Consider the following 20,460-nt stretch of genomic DNA (forward strand, 5'->3'; position numbering starts at 1 on the left):
GGTCAATTTGCATATTACCTCTTTATTAGATAGGATACCGTTTATTCAAAATTCTGAATGTGTACTCCTGTAGGATAATATAATGCACTATAGTTGGCAAAAGCCACTTATGACCTTATATGAATACTAGAGGCCGGATGCACCAAGATTTGTGCAAGAATGGGCCTTCCTTCCCCTGGCTGCCGGCACTGCCTTTGCACCAGCCGGAGCCTCCTTTCAGCCTTCCCACACTGCCCAGAGGCCCAGAGCAGCGCGGAACACCTGTGTCATCACCATGGTGATGACGCTTTCCTGTCCCATCCCGCCCCTGGCCACTCGGCGCCTGTGTATGCAAATTAACCTGCCATCATTGTTGGGTTAATTTACATACTCCTCATTGGCTGGTGGGTGTCATGAAGGTATGGTCAATTTGCATCTCTCTTTTATTAGTGTAGATATCCACTGATTCATTGCCTATCTTCCTTACTAGAATTTATTGTAATATCCTATGAAACAGAGACTTTGCCTTGAACAATGCTTTACATAGAAGATGACAATAAACTCCTTGAGTGACTAAATTAATCTCATATTAAACTCACCAGCCCTAAGGAAGGTGCTATTGTCATTTTAAGTAGGAAAACAGTCTTAGGCTAATCAGTTTGTCTGATGTCACATAGCTGTGAGTAATGGAGCAAGAATCTGAACGCAGGCAGTTTGAACTAGCACACTTCCAATGCATCTCAAACTACCTGGTGAAGAACCGGTTCTTAAAATTTCCCATCTGTTATAGAGCAACATTATTATAAAGTTGAGCAAGTGTCACAGTAATGTCAAACTCTTTTAAAAGTTTTAAAACACATTTCTATCCATATCCCATCATGAACCAGTTCTGGTCTACAGACATTCCTTTAAATAGCTTTCAGGTAGGGCAAGATAAATATTATTGGCCCTTGATTCTAACCACTGGCCGAACAGTCGAATTAGTTACCACTCCACCCCACCCCATCCCAATGAAATCTCGAAACCATTAAAAGCAATTTTTTTTTAAATCATGAATGAAAAAAAGGTATAATATGTATTTTTCTATAACAACTATATGCAGTTTTGAACATTTCAGTAGCTTGGACAGATCAGAGACATCCTTTCTGACCATTATATTGAAAGTGCTAGATCGTCTCCAAAAAATGACATAATCCCGAAGTGTAACCCACCCCAAGGTGTAAGGATTGGATACACGTTTCTAATAATCCAAAAAGAAAGGGGGGAAGGGAGGAAAGGAACAGTCAGGTATACATAAAGCACAAGAATCAGTGCCAACTATAAGCACAGGCAAACTGAGGTCCTGGTGCCACACTGCGCTTTTCAATGTTGGGTTATTTTTAAATTATATCCAGCCACTAAAATAACTGCATATTGACACTTTTTCCTGCCTGAATTGTGTGCTTTTGAAAACATCTGGGTCACATTCATCTCACTTTAGTACAAGCATGGATAATGATCTAATTGATAAAAAAAATACTTCAGTTACGTACAGTTCTTTCAAGCGAGTCTGAGAAAAAGCATTTTCTTGGATAGACATTATAGCATTGTTGTTCAAATCTCTGAAATGAAGAGAAACAAAATATTATTAGTCACCATTTCTATAATTAAGTTCTATAAAGACTTTAAATAGTCATGAAAACCTCTGCTAATAGCAAAAATTATTTATACAGTAGAAAAACATGCAAAATACTTACAGATGCTCAAGGGATTCAAGACCAATGAATGCTTTCTTTGTAATTGACTTAATCTGATTTCCTTGTAAGATTCTGAAATACAAACAGACCTTTCTAATAAAGTGCTCCACTAAACAAAATTAAATTCATTAAATCAAACATTTACCTATAAAAGGTGAAAATAAGCTAAACATGCATTTTTATGAAAGCTGCAAACATTTATGACTAACCAATGCTTAGCAGAGAATGAAGGTCTCTATTAAGATGTGAGAACTCAATGAGGTACCTGTGAACGACCCTCCTGACCACTGACACACAGGCAGTTTTCATGTACGAAACTGAATGACAGTCCCAGTTTCTCCCTTCTTAGGGAAAGATCACCAGGTCAAAGAAATTCAGACAGGTGTGAAGCCTTGAAAAAATTCTCATGGGAGAATAGCTAAAATCTTACTTGAGAGAATCCTCTCTTGTTAAATTACCCATCAATCTCACATGATTAAGTAGATTACTGGTTCAACTCTTGTTTCTCAGTGCATTTTTCCACTTAAACAGAAATTCTAGTTCCATAAACAACTTTTCTTTATGTGCCCATAGGAATGCTCTTTTGTTAGAAAGTGCCCCACCACAAAAAAACAAAATTTAGAAAAAAAAATCTCAAAACAAAGAAACTTAATAATCAACCAAGTTTCTTCCTTTAGCCCTTGCCAGGTGGCTCAGTTGGTTGGAGCATCGTCCCGTACATAGAAAAGGTTGCAGGTTTGATCCCCAGTTGGGGTGCGTATTGGAGCCAACTGATTGATGTTTCTCTCTCACACCAATGTTTTTCTCTCTAAAAATCAGTAAAATCATATTGGATTTTTTAAAAAGCTTCTTCCTTTAGTGAATAAATCAAAAGGCTCAGACCTCCCAGCCACAGCAAACAGATATAATCCAATCACATTTACAATTGGTTCCTGACAATATACCCTCATAGATATACATAAATATTTTAAATACATACAATTTAGTAAGACTTGTGAGTCCAGCAAAGGCTTCACTAGCATCTTCTATGGCCCATGAAATTTCATTGTTTCTTAAGTTTCTAAAAAAATGTCAGGGAAAAACAGGCTATATTAGTCAACGTGACCTTTATAACACTGAGCACCATTCTGGCATGGCAATGATAATTTTTATCTTTATTTTACCAGTTAAGTTATGATGAATAACTCTTTTTTTAAAAAAGGAATATCTCTGATAAGCATATAAAAACTGATCCTCATAAGCTAAGAATTAAGCTGGCCTTAATAAATTAAGCAACCTGCTAAGAGTATCAATCACACTAGCTAATAGCCACTAGATGTGTTAGCATATGAAAAGTTATAGTCAGGATCCTGCAAAAAGCAGGAGGATTTCAAGATACAGGAGATATAGCCTACAAATCTGATGCAGACTAATGGGATTTCTGGGCGATTCAAGCCTTCCCCTGGGCCCTTAACCTAAAATGGCTGACAAAGAGTAATGTCCTCTCCTCGGCAATTAAACATGTCCCCTGGGAAGCAAGTATGATATACCCATGTGCTTAGGGGGAATCACTGTTTTCTTTAAAAGGGAAAGTATGGATCTTTTAAAATCCCCTGCTCAACTCTCAGAGGAAATGCAACTGCACCACACCATGTCCTGATGGAAGAAATACCAGTTAAAGGTGATTACTTGCTTCCTTAAGTCGACTCATATTAAAGCATAAAGCTTTTCTCTTTACAAGACATACATAATATCACTAAGGAGATAGGAAATCACTCTTCCCATTTAGCTATATCTTTACTTGAGGTGAAAGCTAACAAAGCTCATTTTAATTTTCTAAGAAATAACATGGTTCAAGGTCAGAGGAAGAAGAAAATGTGCGTTCCTGACACCAGCAACTGTGTTTTGTTCCACAGTAACGGGCACAAGAGGTGCTTTGTTGTGTAGTTGGTTAAGTCGGTATTAAAGTATAGACAGAACTGGCTAGAGATAAGTAAGATTTAGGCATGGGGATAGAGACAAGTAAGACTGTCTTCCACTGAGGCATAGAACAGAAGAACCACAAAATATTACCATGTATAAATTTGCAGACTGATTCATTGTTTTATTTGCTTTACTACTTTAAAAAAAAATTAGCAAAAAAGAAAAAAAGAGGACAGGTGTACTTACAGTGTCTGAAGATTGGAGAGAAACCTAAATACACCGTCGGCAATGTGAGTGACTCTGTTGTCCCCTAAATTCAATCTCTCCAGTAAGCTCAGACCCACAAAGGCAGATTCATCCAGGCGGGTCAACTGGTTATAGGACAAATCACTGAAAACAGGATACATGAAAGGTAAGGAATTCACTCTATTTTAATTCAACTTTCATAGGCTAATTCTATTTACATGATAAATTTAGAGCTTTCAGCAAGCTTCTAACAAAGAGGGATGTCAGATTTTATTACTGGCCGTGGGAATGATTTATTCCAACCTGCTCTAGCCTCAGAGGCTCCGCTGAAATGCCAACCAACACTTACAGTTCAGACAGTCTTTGGCAGAACTCCCATGCATCAGGGCTGATCCTTTCAACAGCATTCTGATTCACATAGAGCTGTTGTAACATTCGCAAGCCATACAACCACCCCTTGTTCACTTCTGTAAGGTTATTATGCTCCAGTTCTCTGCAGAATTAGAGAAATAAAGGAGAAAGTATGTTTCATAACAAGCAGTGCAATAGGAAGATTCCAAAACTCTTCATTAAGTCTTACTCAAAGAAACATATACCTTTCTTCAACCCAAGTGAGCCAACGAGTTCTATTCAATAAATATTTAGATCTTACTTAAGATTTAGTGCTAGAAGGTAATAAGACTGTCTAAAATATCAGATCTATAAAATCAAGACACCAAGAGGTATAGTATACCTATTCTGGGTAAATTCTAATGAATTTCATCAGCCAAAACAGTAAAGGAACATGAACTATTTAGAGAAAATGTTCATGAGAATGATGGCAAAAATGCCAGTTATTTAATAAAACTTACAGAGCTTTGTGTATACTTATTTCACATCAGAGAAGGGAAAAAGAACTAATGTACCTAAGTATAACTATCGCAGCTATCCTAGCTATTTGACACTAAAAAGTCCCAGTCAGACCCCCATTCCTAACAGTCTCCTATGCTAGTTCATAGTACTTACAATTCTTCCATGTTATCCAAGCCAAAAAAAGCGCCATCCTTAAGTTTGCTAATTCCATTCCGCTGCATTTTTAAAGACTTTAAGGAATCCAGACCTTGGAACGTTAGACCTTCCACAACTTTAATCCGGTTTCTTTTAAGTTCCCTTTAACAAAAACAGTTTTACAATTACAAAACTGGTTTGCTGATTTGTTCTAATCATAATTAAAAAGGAAAAGACACTGTAAGAAAAAAATGATATAATCTATTCAGTTACTCACAAGAATTGGAGGTGAGGTAGCTTGAAGATCTTGGGTGGAATCATGCTAATTCTGTTACGGTTTAACTTTACCACTAATAAGGAACTCGATAAATTATCAAAGCAACCAGCCTCCAAAATGGTTATCCTATTATTACTCAAATTCCTAAAATGAAAAATGATTAACAAAAAATTAGTGGAACAAAAATTCTACCAGAGGAAAGCTGCCCAAAGTCTATGACTGAGCCCCAGCTCTACCACTAGGCAGTGAGCACAACTTTACAAATCATTTAACTGCTTTGTTTCTTCAACTACAAAATAAGGATAATAACTACTTCATTTGGATTAAAACAGTATGTGTGATTATGCTTGTAAACTGTAAAACACTAATGCACATGCTAACTATCATCATCATTATATAGGTTAAGCTGCTATTTAACAAACTACTCCTAGCTATATTTTACAAAACTGTTAATAAACACAATCCAGAATTTAAAATTATCCTGGATACTTACCAATATTTTCTGAAAATAATGCACTCTTTCTTTAAGGGGAGAGAGAGAAAAAAAAACATTCCCCCTAACCCCAAAAAACTGACCGTAGGTTTGATTCACGTAAGCATATCATAATCACAGTAACAGAAATGCACTTTAAAGTAAATCCAGTTTAAACTCTATTTCACTTACAGGTATTTAAGCTGCATTCGAGGAAATGAAGCTGTCTTGATTTCTGATATTATGTTTGAACTGAGATCTAAACTCTCGAGAGCAGGGTAAAACTGGAACTCCTCTGCATTTATTTCTGCGATTATATTATGGACTCTACAAAACAAAGATTATACTGAAGTTACTGCCAGTGATCCACCCAAGGCCACAAGAATGTTAAATAATTGGGATCAACAATAAGGGTACTTACAAAACAAAAAAAACCCAACAAACAAAAAAATCTGTATACTATTTATAATTTCAGTAAAAGATCTGAAATCTTATTTACTTACAATGACAATGCAGTAATATTGGAGGTTGGTTCTCCAAAATATGGGATTTCTGTTAGTTCATTATAATTCATTTTCCTAGTCAGAAGGAAAATAAGATTTCAAAGTTTAGTGAGAGAAATGTTATGTCTTCAGTTCTGGTTTACTGCCTAATACAGAGGTTATCAACCTTCCTAATGTCACAAATACAGTTCCTCATATTGTGGTGATCCCCAATTTCATTGTTACAAATTGAACATAATTAAAGCATAGTGATTAATCACAAAAACAATATGTAATTATATATGTGTTTTCCGATGGGCTTAGGCAACCCCTGTGAAAGGGTCATTCAACCCCCAAAGGGGTCGCGACCCACAGGTTGAGAACCGCTGGCCCAATACATATTCTTTAGGACGGGTGCCACATCTGAAAGAAGCCTGAATGACTCAGAATGAGTTAGACTAAATGTCTTATACTGAGAAATTAGAGGTTTTAATAAGAAATGCTTTTTCATGGTATATATCTATGACTGATCTCAGTATTTAAAAGGTTAGGAAATATTTTGCACATTAAATATTTTTAATCCCACCAAGAGTCTTTGAATAGTTATGTTTATGACAGCTGATCTGGGTCCTTCTTAAACAAAGAAAGAATAATTAACACAGCCATATCCATTTTATATATTTATGATGGAATTATAAATTTTAAAAATACAAACACATGCACATATGTGAAAAAAATACATATATATTTTAAAGTTATTCTAAGTAGGGAGAATTGCTTGAGAATGATGAAATTAACCAACCCAGAGAGAGAGAGACTGTGCTTAAATTTTACAGATGGCATGACATGTCACCATCTGATCCCAGCAGCTCTTTAGAACAGATCGTCTCAAATGTTTTTGTAGAAAATCTAATATAATCACATCCCATTAACCTAGTTTTCAATCAATGAACAACCTCAACAATAAAAATACAGGAAAAAACCTGAAGCAAAAGGCCTCCAAAGAACCCACTGAAGTTACAAAGCCCATGTAATGAAAGCTCATGCGCTTCCAACTGAAGCATTTTCACATCTTTCCTCAGTGCTGCTCTCAGCTAATAAGCCTATCAATTGTCTATTCACTCTGCAGAAGAACAGAAACATTCACTTCGAGACAGGCAAGGAGAGAACGCAGGAACAATGAGTGCACAACTTACCCTGTCAGCAGGAAACTAAAAAGAAAAATAAATCTGAGGGTTCTAGGGGTGTTTAAGGTAAAGGTACAATAGGCTCGATACTTGTGCCTCTGGGAACATTACAATGCAATAACTGATATTAATAATACCTATTTTAGAAAATTTCCTCTAAAGAATACATAATAATACATCTCAGTATTTAAGGAAGCACTTCAGTAAAGTGGAAAGTTGAATTATTAACCATCACATTCCAAATGATACCAACAGTATTATATTTCATGTAAATCTACTTTAGACATGATGCTCCCATTTTAGATGAGTCAAGACATAAAAAAAAAAAAAAAAAAAGCCCTGGTCGGTGTGGCTCAATTGAGAGCACGTGATCCCATGCACCGAAAGGTTGCTGGTTCGATTCCAAGTCAGGGCACATGCCCGGGTGGTAGGCTCAATCCTCAGTAGGGGGCATGCAGGAGGCAGCCGATCAATGTTCCGCTCTCACATTGATGTTTCTCTCTCTCCCTTCCTCTCTCTCTAAAAATCAATAAACTATTAAAACAAAACAAGACAAAAAAAGACATAAAAAAGAGTTTATACAACAGAGAATTTTAATGGCAAAAAACAAACCCAGCATATTTACTCTCAAAAGAGGAAAAATCTTACTTTTGGCGCTAAGGAAGACTGTTTCTACAGTTTGCAATTTAGGGTTGGTGATCCCTACCCAACCCAATGGCACAATGCCAAGAGTTTGTGACAATAAAGCTAAAGATGTCAGTTTATATTTTTAAACAATGTCTTTTAATGTAAATGTTTTTCCTTCAAATTTTTGACAGCATTTCTAAATCATCTCGAATTTAATGTAAATTTAAGTAAAATAACTTACACTTCTTGTAATGTCTGAGATTCCAAGCTGATGTTCCAGTTAGACAACCGATTATGACTCAAATCCCTAATAGAGGACAAAAAAATATTCGTAAGTTAGTGTTGGAAAGCAGACTTAAAGAAAAAAACTAAAATAGGAATCTAAAAGCCCTATCAAATGTAAATTTGAGTAGGAAAGACAAAAAGAATGTTTATAAAGGATGAATAAAAATTTACCTTGTCTCCAGCCATCCAATTTCCCTCCCCCACATCAACAAATGAAAATATCACATTTCTGTGTAACTCATGGACATCTATGCATGTATCAGAAAATTTTTATGTAAGTGGTAGAATAATTTGCACCCTACTTTGCCCTTGCTCTTTTCTCTTAACAATACATTTTGTAGATCATTTCACAGAATGTTATAAATTTCTTCATCCATTTTAGTGATAGTTTACTTTATTATAATATACTTTACTTTTGAAATAAATATATACTTTTTAAAGTAATATAATATAAAGTAATATGTACTTTTTAAAGTAATATTTACATAATATATGGTATAATATAACACTGTACTATACTATATCACACTTTAGCTGAAGATAAACTTGTAGATTTCACAAGTCAAGACAGTGAGCTTCTATATTAGAATTGGGGTTGACCACATCCTTGATAGAGATGTGGTCTTCCTTTAAAAAAAAAAAAAAAACAATCTAGCTTCAGGGAAGGTAAATTTATCTCACTCCCAATTATGTAGATGATGATGGCAGTGGCAGCAGCTAATGTTTAAGTGCCAGACACTCACTCTTCCATACACTTTATACATATGAACTGCCTAATTCCACACAACTTTATGAGGCAAACACTCTTATAATCTTCCCTTCCTGGTACAGAATGGGCAGAGATTAATAATTTGTCAATCTAAGGTCACATAGCAGATAAGTGAGGAAGCCATAAACTTGAAATCTCACTTCTAGCAAATAGTTTATTAAATATAGCAGAGATTTCACTAAAATTAGCCATTAGTCTAAATATTTAAATAGGCTTTAAAAAATTCGCCTTGATGCTTCCAGGCATCTTTACAAGACTGAGGTGGAATCCAGCCCACACAAGCTGTCTGCCCAAGAGATTCATTACATATTACAATATGGCTAGTAATAGCGGCACACCAGAGAAACATTACAGATCATTTTATCTCGCTCTGCCACCCAGGCAGTTGACAGATGCATGCAGGTTTGAACAATGTCTTTATCACGGAATAATTTGTTCTCTGCTAGATTCATGTCTGTCCATCTATAAAACCAGTCACCTTCATTTAAGAGCTTAACTTATACCATAACATAACTAAGGCTAGATCAAACCATCACTTTTCCACAACTGTTCTAAAACCTTTATTCCAAGATACCTGGCGCCAGGTATCAGCTAAAAAACACTCATAAATGGAGAAGAGTATTGAGAAATATAAGGGAAAAATATATGAATTCGTCCCACATAAAAATCTTATATTCAGAAACTTGATCCAAATCATATTTGCTACTAAACAACAAACACAAACACACAATTTCATACAATTGAAAGATGCTTATTTATTACAATGTATCAACTGAAGGAGAAATACAACTGTTCTAATTTAAGTTAGATATTCCACATTCTGCTACAAGGTGGCTGGTCTGGTAAACAGAACTAGTATTATCTGTATAGAAGACTAGCACACTATGGCTTAATTTTACATCACATGCTTGCTGAAATTTAATTTTTTTTCTTTTACAGATTAATGACAGTGCTTCTAATGCCTTTCTAAACTCTAATCTCCCTGGCAGTGTAACTCTTGACTGTACCCATCACTGACACCTGGACATAGAAAGCAATCAAATTAAAACTCAACTTGGTATAAAGTTGGTAAACTCAACATGGTATAAACCACTTTGAATTTAGTATCAGCAAAAACCGTCCAGTGTCTCTACTGGGGGAAGAACAATTTTCTCAGTCTCTTTAATGAACTCCTAAGGCATTTCAATGGAACCCAAAGGATACCTGGGACTCTTTGGAGCCTCTCTACAGAACAATGTTGTCTTAAAAATATATGCTTCATAGGTCAGACCCCATATAATGAGGTTCTCTGGACCCTCCTGCAACGAATCCACATTACATCAATTAAAAATCACTAAAAGTGAACAGGAATATACTCCCAAAGTAGTATTATCGTAGAAAGCAACTAGTATAAATCGGTGTAGCTGTTTAACTTATCAAAACACTAGATTTCTAACTAGAATTATATGGGGTGATTTCAGCATCATGTATGTATGCAAACTTGTACTGACCCATGTGCCAGGCACTGTGCGAAGTGCTAGGATTACAAATACTGTCAATGTTACTAACCTTTATGACTTTTTTGAAAGCAGTATTTATAGTACTAAGAAGTGTTGTCACTCCAAAACTGTAAACATAAATTCAACATCAACTCCACTATGACCCTTCACTGGAAACGTGATTATCTTTCTTTTATAGCTAAATTTCACCCTGGAATTTAACTATATGACATGTGCATATATGAGTGTACAAACACACTCCTGCTCTCTATGGCATGCCTTTCCTATTTCTTTTTCTTTCTATTTTTTTAAATAAATTTTATTTACTGATTGATTTGAGAGAAGAAGTGAGAGGGAGAAATGGGTGAGAGAGGGAAGGAGAGGAGTGGGGAGACGAAGAGCGAGGGGGGAGGGGGGAGGGGGGGAGGGGGAGGAGGGGGAGGAGGGGGAGGAGGGGGAGAGGGGGAGAGGGGGAGAGAGAGAAAGAGAGAAACATCAATCTGTTGTTCCACTTATTTATGCATTCATTGGTTTCTTCTTGAATATGCCCTGACCAGAAAGAGATCAAACCTGCAACCTTGGTGCACTGGGTCCTATTTCTTTTTTTAAAAGTACTCCCAAAAGGCTGAAGAAGACTGATTCAAAGACTTCAAATATCAGATATAAAACTCTTAGATTAAGAATTTGGATAATTTTGAAAAAAATAAAGAGAGAAAAGAATTTAGGTAATTTTTTAAAGGTCTCTCACTATTCTTCCCAGTGGCCAATCATTAATTCCATTTACTTTGGATAACTTAATACTAGTTTGCCTGTTTGTTTTTAAAGCAAGAGTACTGAAATGGAAAACTGTCTTTCAAAGATTTTTTCCCCTTTGACATATCCCTAAAATATACTAAAAAACTTGAAGTAATCTATGCTTGATAAACATCACCTAAAGAGCCCTAGCCGGTTTTGCTCAGTGGATAGAGCGTCAGCCTGCAGACTGACGGTCCCAGGTTCGATTCTGGTCAAGGGCACATACGTGGACTATAGGCTCGATCTCTGGTAGGGGGTGTGCAGAAGGCAGCCAATCAATGATTCTCATCATTGATGTTTTCTCTCTCTCTCTCTCTCTCTCTCTCTCTCTCTCTCTCTCTCTCTCCCTTCTTCCTTCCTCTCTGAAATCAATAATTAATATATATATATTTTTTTTAAATCACCTAAAGAGTCTAAAGCTGTGTAAGAGTCAATAGTCTTTCCCTTATTTTTTAAATACGACTAAATATTTATGGATATAATGTTTGGAAAGTAAAAGTTTCAGAGAAGGCCTTATCTCAGTGTTGTAAACTCAGCTCCCACTCATGTTAACCTACAGGGATGTATCTGTAATAAATGATGAATTATTAAGGTTCTTGATATCATGTGGAGCCAGAGGTGCCATTAATGTAGTCATTTAGTACCATCAGGGCGTAAATAATTTATAGGATGTACAGAGCAATCCCCACAGTCTGAGGAGAATCGTTCCGCAAGCTAATTGCAAAATCTAGCAGCAAGGAGATGTAGGGGTTTTCTTCTCCCCAGTCCAAGATACATTTTTGAGTCATCTGCAGCACTGATAGGCCAAACTGTGAACTTCAACAATAGCAAAACTTCTTTAAAGGAGCCCTTTGTAAAGTTAAAAGATAAGGACATATTGTACCCAACTGAGTATGATAATGCTTCATGCATTTATCCAGCATAATTTGCCTTCTTTTGTAAAAATGAAAACCCATCTCATTAGAGTCTATCTAGCATAATTTACTTTCAAAAGAAATACTCAGGATTGTCATTCTGATCAATTACAGTACTGTGATTTAATCGGCTGATGATCATGAGTACTACTCTTGGAGTGCACTAAAGATAAGGATTGCAAAACAACTCTTAAAATTGTCTTTTAGGTTTGCTTTTTCTTTACCACTAAGCACTTTATACCAAAAGTCAGCCCTTCTATCTGTAACAGCGCTGCTTGGTATTGTCCTAGATTTGTTACTTCTAATCAATTGTCATAGCTAGGAAACCCCAGTGCATGTTGAAATAGGAGTAAATGAAATCTGAGTCTGAGAGGCTCCTTTATGAATAAATGCTTCCTGGAAACATACTTGTTTTTTGGGTGAACTAGAGATGGCTGGAAACATTAAGTAAATATATTTAGGATAAATAAGATTTTATTAAAGCATAATGCTATTCCAAATTAAACTTTCTACCCTTCATCTGTACTACTTATTTGTAATACACTGTATAACACTTCCATGAATCCAAAAAGTTGAAGGTGGTAGGAAGATGAGAGCATTCATTTCAAGAATGAGGCATGGTTTATTTTCTTCCATTATCTTTCCTGAGTTCTCAATGATTGAAAATATACAACCACAAAACAGGAAATATAAATTCTACAATTACATTTAAGAATAGAGTTTTGCATGCCCAATTCTGGGACCTTGGGCAAGTCACTTAACCTCTCTAAACTTCAGTCTCCTCTACTGTTAAAAGAGAATAGCAAACCTCACTGGATAGCTTAGAAAATTAAAAGGTATAAGCAAAATGCTTAGCATACAGGTGAGTGTGTAAATAGTAAGTTATCGTATAATACCAGATTTGAAATAGAATTATGGCCCAGTATAATCACCTTTTCTGAGTATTTATCTATTGTACATGCAGCCATAATCCACTTCCAAAGGTAAAATCTTAATTGATTGGAACTACTCCTCTACAATATATTAAAGTAATAAGCTAAATATTGCTTCTGGATTCCAATTTCATGAGCTTACTTCTTCTGTTTACCATTTCCCCAGACAGACCAGGATAAAGAAATATATTAACATCTTTAATGCAATGAAAGAAAAGCACATTGTACATGCTTCGAAATGATTATTGGAAGTGAAACAGTTTATTAGAATAGTATACAAGCCCAGCACAACAGACATTAGATCCTGCAAACATGGTAGTGCATCTCCCTTCCCCCCAAATGTGCTTTAGACATTTATCAGTAGGTCTGTCTATTTTAAAGAAAACTGGTGTTTTTGCTAGTGCTTAGAAAGATGGGTATGTGAAAGCCATCCACAATGCCTTTGAAGTATCCCAACTTTAGAAATGCATGTCTGGTACACAGGCTGGAACGAAGTTGTAGACTATTAAAAACTCCTCAAACTACAGGTCTAAGCCATAATGACACTCTGAAGTCAACTGATTATTCAATAATACTTAGTAAATACCTAATAGATGCTGCAAAGTCCTGTTAAAAACAAAGATGATCAGCCCTAGCTGGTTTGGCTCAGTGGATAGAGCACTGGCCTGTGGACTGAAGGGTCCCGGATTTGATTCCAGTCAAGGGCACATGCCCTGGGGGCGTGTAGGAGGCAGTGATTAATGATTCTATCTCATCATCGATGTTTCTATCTCCCTCTCCCTTTCTCTCTGAAATCAATAAAAGTATATTTTAAAAAACAAAAACAAAAAAACAAAGATGATCAGAATAATGAAAAATTATTTGTGCATGCAAAAGTTTTTGTGAATTTTGGTGCAATTAGACAAAACATTCCAGATAGTGTGAGATGGGAACTAGAGTAAGTAACTTAATGTGCCCATATTTCGAGAAATTTTTAAAGATGATCTTAAAATAGCCCTAGCTGGTTTGGCTCAGTGGATAGAGCCTCCAGACTGAAGGGTCCCAGGTTTGATTCCAGTCAAGGGAACATGCCCGGGTTGTGGGCTCGATCCCCAGTAGGGGGCGTGTGGGATCCTCATCATGTTTCTATCTCTCCCTCTCTCTTCCTCTCTGATATCAATAAAAATATATTTTAAAAAGAAAGATGGGGAGAGAAATCAACCAAAGGACTTGTATGCATGCATATAAGCCTAACCAATGGACACAGACACCAGGGGGGTGAGGGCATGAGTGGGGTGGTGGGGGGGCAATGGGGAGGATAAGGACACATAGGTAATACCTTAATCAATAAAGAAGAAAAAAAAAGATGATCTTAAAATACAAATAATTACCTAAGATAATGCTCAGATTCATTCACAATGTTTACTACAGAGAATGAGGTACCCTAAAAAAAAAAGAAATCACTTAATAAGATATGAGAGCCCATCCGGGTTAAGCATCAACCCAGGAACCAAGAAGCTGTCAGTTACCGGTCAGGGCACATGCCAGGATTGTCAGCTCAATCCTCAACAGGGGTTGTGCAGGAGGCAACCGATGGATGATGTGCCTCTCTCATTGATGTTTGAATCTATCCCTCTTCCTTCCTCTCTCTAAAAATCAATAAAACATTTTTTTTAAGTTTAAAATATATATTAGAGAAGCAAATGAAAAAGAACTGCTTTAATTGCTTTGAAAGTTTCTCCTCATTTCCCTCAAAAGACATAGCCACACACTTTCTGTAGTTAATTTACTGCATTCATTCAACTATTATTTTTTAGTATCTACTGCTGGTCACCATTCATATACAGCAGCGATTTTCAACCTTTTTCATCTCATGGCAAACATTAACTAATTACTAAAATTCTGCATCACACCAAAAAATACGTTGTATTTTTTGCCGATCTGACCAAAACAAAAGCATAATTTTGATTCATTCACACTGGACAGCTATTGTGTTGATTGTTGTCATTTTTTTATTTGACAATCTAAGGGAAAAAAGGTCAGTGCCCCTGGCTAAACAGTCAGGTATTTCATGTTTTAGAAATTCTTGGGGCACACCAGTTGAGAATAGCTGATCTACAGCAATGAATAAACATAGAAAAATCCATGCTTTTAAGCTATATTATAATCTACTGAAAAGAAGACAAAGTAAAATATGTAGCATATCAAAAGATGATGCCTTCTAATGACAAAAATAAAGCCACAAAGAGGGTCGGGGATTTCTCTGGGAGAGACAGGTAACCGGCAGGTCCTGAGATTCTTGGGGAGCCTGTTAAAGAAGAACAGAGGGCATAATGAGACCGGTGCTCATAGTCTCATGGCAGATACTGGTTGGTACTGAGCATCTGAGGGTTAAGAGCAAAGAGGGGGTGAGGAATCTTTCCAGGAATAAGCATGGTTCTTTATTCTGGAGTACAGACTTGGAACAGGGTGGCGTTATCCAAAGCAAGAAGTTTCTCTTGATTTCTGCTTATGGAGGCCTAGAGGCCAAGAGAGAAGAGGCCTACCCCATGCTGAGCAGAGTGAATCGGATTCTAACCCACTGTACTAGTATGCTCAGCCCCATGGCCAATCTCACGTCTCTGTAAGAAGTATGGTGAAAATATGACACAAATGAAAGGAAGAAATGGAAAATAAAGGTAGGTACTAACAATTGAGGTACACATGAGGGACCTTAAGTGGAAGGAAAATTTAATCTGTATCTTTTTTTAAAGGACTCATTTTCAGTTCACCACCTTGTGGTTTGAAGCAATTAAAGAAAAATTTCAAAGACCAAATATTAGAACAAAAGATGCTCCTATAGTGCTCTTATCACTTAGGAAATTAGAAGGCTTTCAGGAGCTCTGTGCCAGGAACCCAGGGCAGAGACCACAGTGCACCCTCTCTTGGTGTGTGGCCATACACCCCCTTATAGCAAAACAATATACAGGCAAGGCCACTCAGGTTTGCAGGCTTCCTTCTACTCAATCTTGTCAAGTTCCAAAGCAGTAGTGGTCTAAGCAAACACATGGTTTCACCCTTTCAGTCAACTGGTATAACTGAATTAACAGACAATACCATCTCTTACTCCGAGCCTCTCTTGAGGGATTAGTATTGAATTTCCCTCATTACAAAACCATTTACCCATTCCTTTACCCTCAGCTGTTATTGCTCCATCTCTGCATTTACACCCAAACTCTTCCACCTTTGGATAGGACATCAGGTACAGGTGCTGGTCTAGATTACAAACAGCAATACCAATAGCAAGTATCTCCCCCTCAATTCACTCTATTCAGTTAGTGTAAGGTTACAGAGGTTCAGAACTACTGAGCTATTTTTACTACCAGGCAATATATTGGTATTCATTATTAACCTCAATTTTGGTAGATGGGGTGCAGGCACAATCTACCCAATTAGGCATTTAGGAATTCTGACCCAAAGCTTAAAAATATAGTTTCTTGCCCTGGCTGGTTTGGCTCGATGGCTAGAGCGTCGGCCTACGGACTGAAGGGTCTCAGGTTCGATTCCGGTCAAGGGCACATGCCTGGGTTGTGGGCTCGATCCCCAGTGTGGGGTGTGCAGGAGGCAGCCAATGATTCTCTCTCATCATTGATGTTTCTCTCTCTCCCTCTCCTTTCCTCTCTGAAATCAATAAAAATATATTTAAAAAATAAAAAAAAATATATATATATATATATATATATATAGTTTCTTGCTTAGGAATCATTACTGTTTCCGGCACCTGTATTTGCAGCCATAATGCTATAACCACTTCAACAAGTAGGGGAAAAACAGTTGAGGTGTACGGAGAAGAAAAAAGTAGTCATTATGCCAGCACACTCCTCCCTTGGTAAGAACTGCATCATCATTCCAGCATCCTTCCCCACTCCCTCTTCCCCATCTCCACCAGAAAAAGAGGCCTCTATCTAGTGGGGTCACTTCTTTAGCACCACCTGATGATGAATGTGAGCACACTAACAGGAAGGTATGTAAGCCAGTCCTTCCCATATCTATCTCTTCCCTTTAAGACAACCAATGTTTTAACTGCCCAGTCCAATTCTCTATCAAACTGACCATCATTTATGCAGACCAGGGAATACACTTTTGCAGCTTGGCCAGTGTGGCTCAGTGGTTGAGCATTGACACATAAACCAAGAGGTCGCCTCTTAGATTCCCGGTCAAAGCACATGCCTGGGTTGCTGCCTGATCCCCAGTAGAGGGTGTGCAGAGGCAGCCAATTGATGATGTTTCTCTCTCATCCATGTTTCTCTCTCTATATCCCTCTCATTTTCTCCCTCTCCAAAATTAATAAAAACATGTATTTAAATTAAAAAAAAAACTAGTACAGCAGGTCCTCAAAAAACATCATTTCTTTATAGCATTGATGAAGTGCCATCTACACTAATAAAAGAGAAAAATGGTAATTGGCGTACGACGATACCCTTTTCATTGGCTAATCAGGGCTACATGCAAATTAACTACCAACTAAGATTGGCAGTTAACTGCCAACAAGATGGCGGTTAATTTGCATATGTAGGCACAATGCAGGGAGGCGAAAGGGAAAGCAGGAAGAAGCCCCCTGCCACTGACAGTGATTGGAAACCCAGGGGGGAGCTAAGAGCTGGGGGGCAGGGCAAAGGCAGCTCTGGGGCCGCCTTTGCCCTGCCCCCCAGCCATGATCGGAGAATCAGGTGCCTTTGCCGCCCTGGCCAGTGATAGCAGGAAGTAGGGGTGGAGCCAGCGATGGGAGCTGGACACGGTCAAAGCTGGCAGTCCCGGGAGCTAGGGGTCCCTTGCCTGGGCCTAAAGTGGAGCCCACGATCGTGGGGCCGCTGCAGCTGCGGGTCCCCGCTGCCCAGGCCTGACACCTCTGCCGGAGGTCTCAGGCCTGGTCAAGGGGCCGATCCGGTGATTGGTGATCGGAGGGTGATGAGGGCCAACTCCTCTGGCCGAGGCATCAGGCCTGGGCGGGAGGCTGAGCTGGGGATTGGGGGGATATGATGGTCCCCTTGCCCAGGCCTGAAGCCTGGGTCAGAGGTGTCAGGCTTGGGCGGGGCGTGGAGCAAGCGATCAGAGGGAGATGGGGGTCCCCTGCCCAGGCATGATTCCTGGGCCAGAGGCCTCAGGCCTGGGCGGGGGCCAGAGCCAGTGATCGGGGGGAGATGGGGGTCCCCTGTCCAAGCCTGACACCTCTGGCGGAGGCGTCAGGCCTGAGCAAGGGGCCGATCAGGTGATCAGAGGGTGATGGGGGTCTACGCCTCTGGCTGAGGCATCAGGCCTGGGCAAGGGGCAGAGCCAGCAATCGGAGGGGTCTGGGGGTCCCCTGCCCAGGCCTGATGCCTGGGCCAGAGGCATCAGGCCTGGGCTGGGGGCAGAACCAGTGATGGGGGGAAATGAGGGTCCCCTGCCCAGGCCTGACGCCTCTGTCAGAGGCATCAGGCCTGGGCAAGGGGCAGAGCCAGCAATCGGAGGGGTCTGGGGGTCCCCTGCCCAGGCCTGATGCCTGGGCCAGAGGCATCAGGCCTGGGCTGGGGGCAGAACCAGTGATGGGGGGAAATGAGGGTCCCCTGCCCAGGCCTGACGCCTCTGTCAGAGGCATCAGGCCTGGGCAAGGGGCCGATCCTGCGATTGGAGGGTGACGGGGGTCAACGCCTGAGGGCTCCCAGTATGTGAGAGGGGGCAGGCTGGGCTGAGGGACACCCCCCCACACACACACACACACACACCCTAGTTTATATCAATTAGCCTACAGTAAAATTGGTTTTATCATCTGTTACTTCACCACGTTCCAAGAACCTATCGATGACATTAACTGAGGACTTACTATACTCTAAGGAGGATACCTGTCTGCCCACTATTGAGCATTATGGGCTGTAAAGTGTATTTCCTGGTCAGCATAAATGATGGTCAGCCATCCAAATTGGTACAATTATCTTCTGTTCTGGTTCTTTTATAGCACTCTGATCATTTGCATCTACCATCAGACAAGCAAAGACAGTCCACAGTCAGTAACTATTCCTGCCAGGACCCATTTGTAGCCGCCTAGGGCTGTATCAGTATCACATGCCAGCTACGTTCAGGGCCTTCACACCCAGGAATGTGCCACATAGCCATCTGCGGTGTATCTTTCCCCAGCAGACAGAAGAGAGCTTACTGGCATTTTGAGCTCAAAGGGTGCAAGAGGAACACGTGTAGATGCGGCCCATCTTGCACGGCTGCAGTGCCTCCATATCCACCCATTTCACAGACCCAGGTGGCCATCTCAAGCAAGCACACAGGGATATTTACTTGTTGAGTCCAATCATCTTCTGAACCTGGAAAGGGTCTGATGGTAACCAACATGTCCTACTTTAATGCACCCCTCAAAGTCTCACAGTGATTTCCACAGGACTATCTGTGTTCCATATGGGCAGCCCTTTAATAAGCCAGGTTTTCATTGCTTTTCTGCCTGACCATATACTCAGACCACTGGCCATTGCCCATGAGTCAGTAAAAACCCAAACATTGCCCTGGTGGGTGTGGCTCAGTTGGCTGAGCCTTGTTCCATGCACCAAAAGGTCACCGATTCAATTCCCAGTCAGGAGACATGCCCAGGATGAGGCTCGATCCCCAGTAGGTGGTGTGCAGGAGGCAGCCAAGGGATGTCTCTCTTTCATATGGATGTTTCTCTCTCCCTCTCCCTTCAAACAGGATGTTGTCTAGTCATCTTGGAACTGTCATCCACAAACCAAGCAGCTCCTTTCGGTCACTTAGGAGCTGTTTGTAGGACACTGCCCAAGGGACAATAGCATCTAGCAGCTCCTCACACAGTTCCAAAGTCAGTAGAGGGGAAGAGGCTCTCTGCTTGTGAGCATCTCCTCCTTGCGTTCCCCAGGTGGCATGATCCTGCATAAACCATTTCCGTTTTATTATGGAAATTCCTGGGCACTGTCCTCCCTACTGGAGTGTTATCTGACATTATGCAAGACGTCATGAGTATTTCAGGTTTCAAGATTATTTTATGACTTTTAGTCACGATGGTGGTTTCAATTAATGTCCAATAGCAAGCCAATAACTGCCCTTCAAATGGAAATGCTCTAGTTCAAAGTCCTAGGAGTCGTTGCCAGTAGGCACTCACAGGCTTTTGCCGTAAGCCCAGCCTACCGTATGCATAGAGTTATCCCACAGAGAATTTGTCCATACCAGCACTCCAGTTTCTACTCTACACTGTGTAGGCTGGAGCAATCTTACTGGTTCCCATTTAGAATGTCCAACCAATATTGCCTGAAAAGTAGATTTACATACCTTCTATTCTACAATATTGAGTAGAGAAAACATTCCCCAGTCAGACAGTGTCCATCTCCATAACCACTTCTCCTACAAACTTGTACCTTACATTCCTCACTGCAACCTCCT

At 39.4% G+C, this 20,460-nt stretch overlaps 1 protein-coding gene across 8 annotated transcripts in view; it reads right to left on the bottom strand.

Moving 5' to 3' along the window:
* Positions 1-20,460, bottom strand: part of LRIG2 (leucine rich repeats and immunoglobulin like domains 2) — a 109,898-nt gene that overhangs the window by 17,260 nt on the left and 72,178 nt on the right. For 6 of the 8 annotated variants that reach the window (XM_059674829.1, XM_059674828.1, XM_059674827.1 and 3 more), the window contains 10 exons: positions 8,137-8,202; positions 6,103-6,177; positions 5,792-5,926; positions 5,128-5,271; positions 4,869-5,012; positions 4,213-4,356; positions 3,864-4,007; positions 2,695-2,775; positions 1,716-1,787; positions 1,512-1,580 (listed from right to left, as the gene is read on the bottom strand). In XM_059674829.1, the coding sequence (XP_059530812.1) occupies positions 1,512-1,580; positions 1,716-1,787; positions 2,695-2,775; positions 3,864-4,007; positions 4,213-4,356; positions 4,869-5,012; positions 5,128-5,271; positions 5,792-5,926; positions 6,103-6,177; positions 8,137-8,202 (1,074 nt within the window). The remainder of the gene's footprint in view (positions 1-1,511; positions 1,581-1,715; positions 1,788-2,694; positions 2,776-3,863; positions 4,008-4,212; positions 4,357-4,868; positions 5,013-5,127; positions 5,272-5,791; positions 5,927-6,102; positions 6,178-8,136; positions 8,203-20,460) is intronic. The other 2 variants (XM_059674830.1, XM_059674833.1) reach the window with 2 other exon arrangements.

Source organism: Myotis daubentonii, chromosome 18 (genome assembly GCF_963259705.1).
Source record: "Myotis daubentonii chromosome 18, mMyoDau2.1, whole genome shotgun sequence".
NCBI classification, from domain to species: domain Eukaryota; kingdom Metazoa; phylum Chordata; class Mammalia; order Chiroptera; family Vespertilionidae; genus Myotis; species Myotis daubentonii.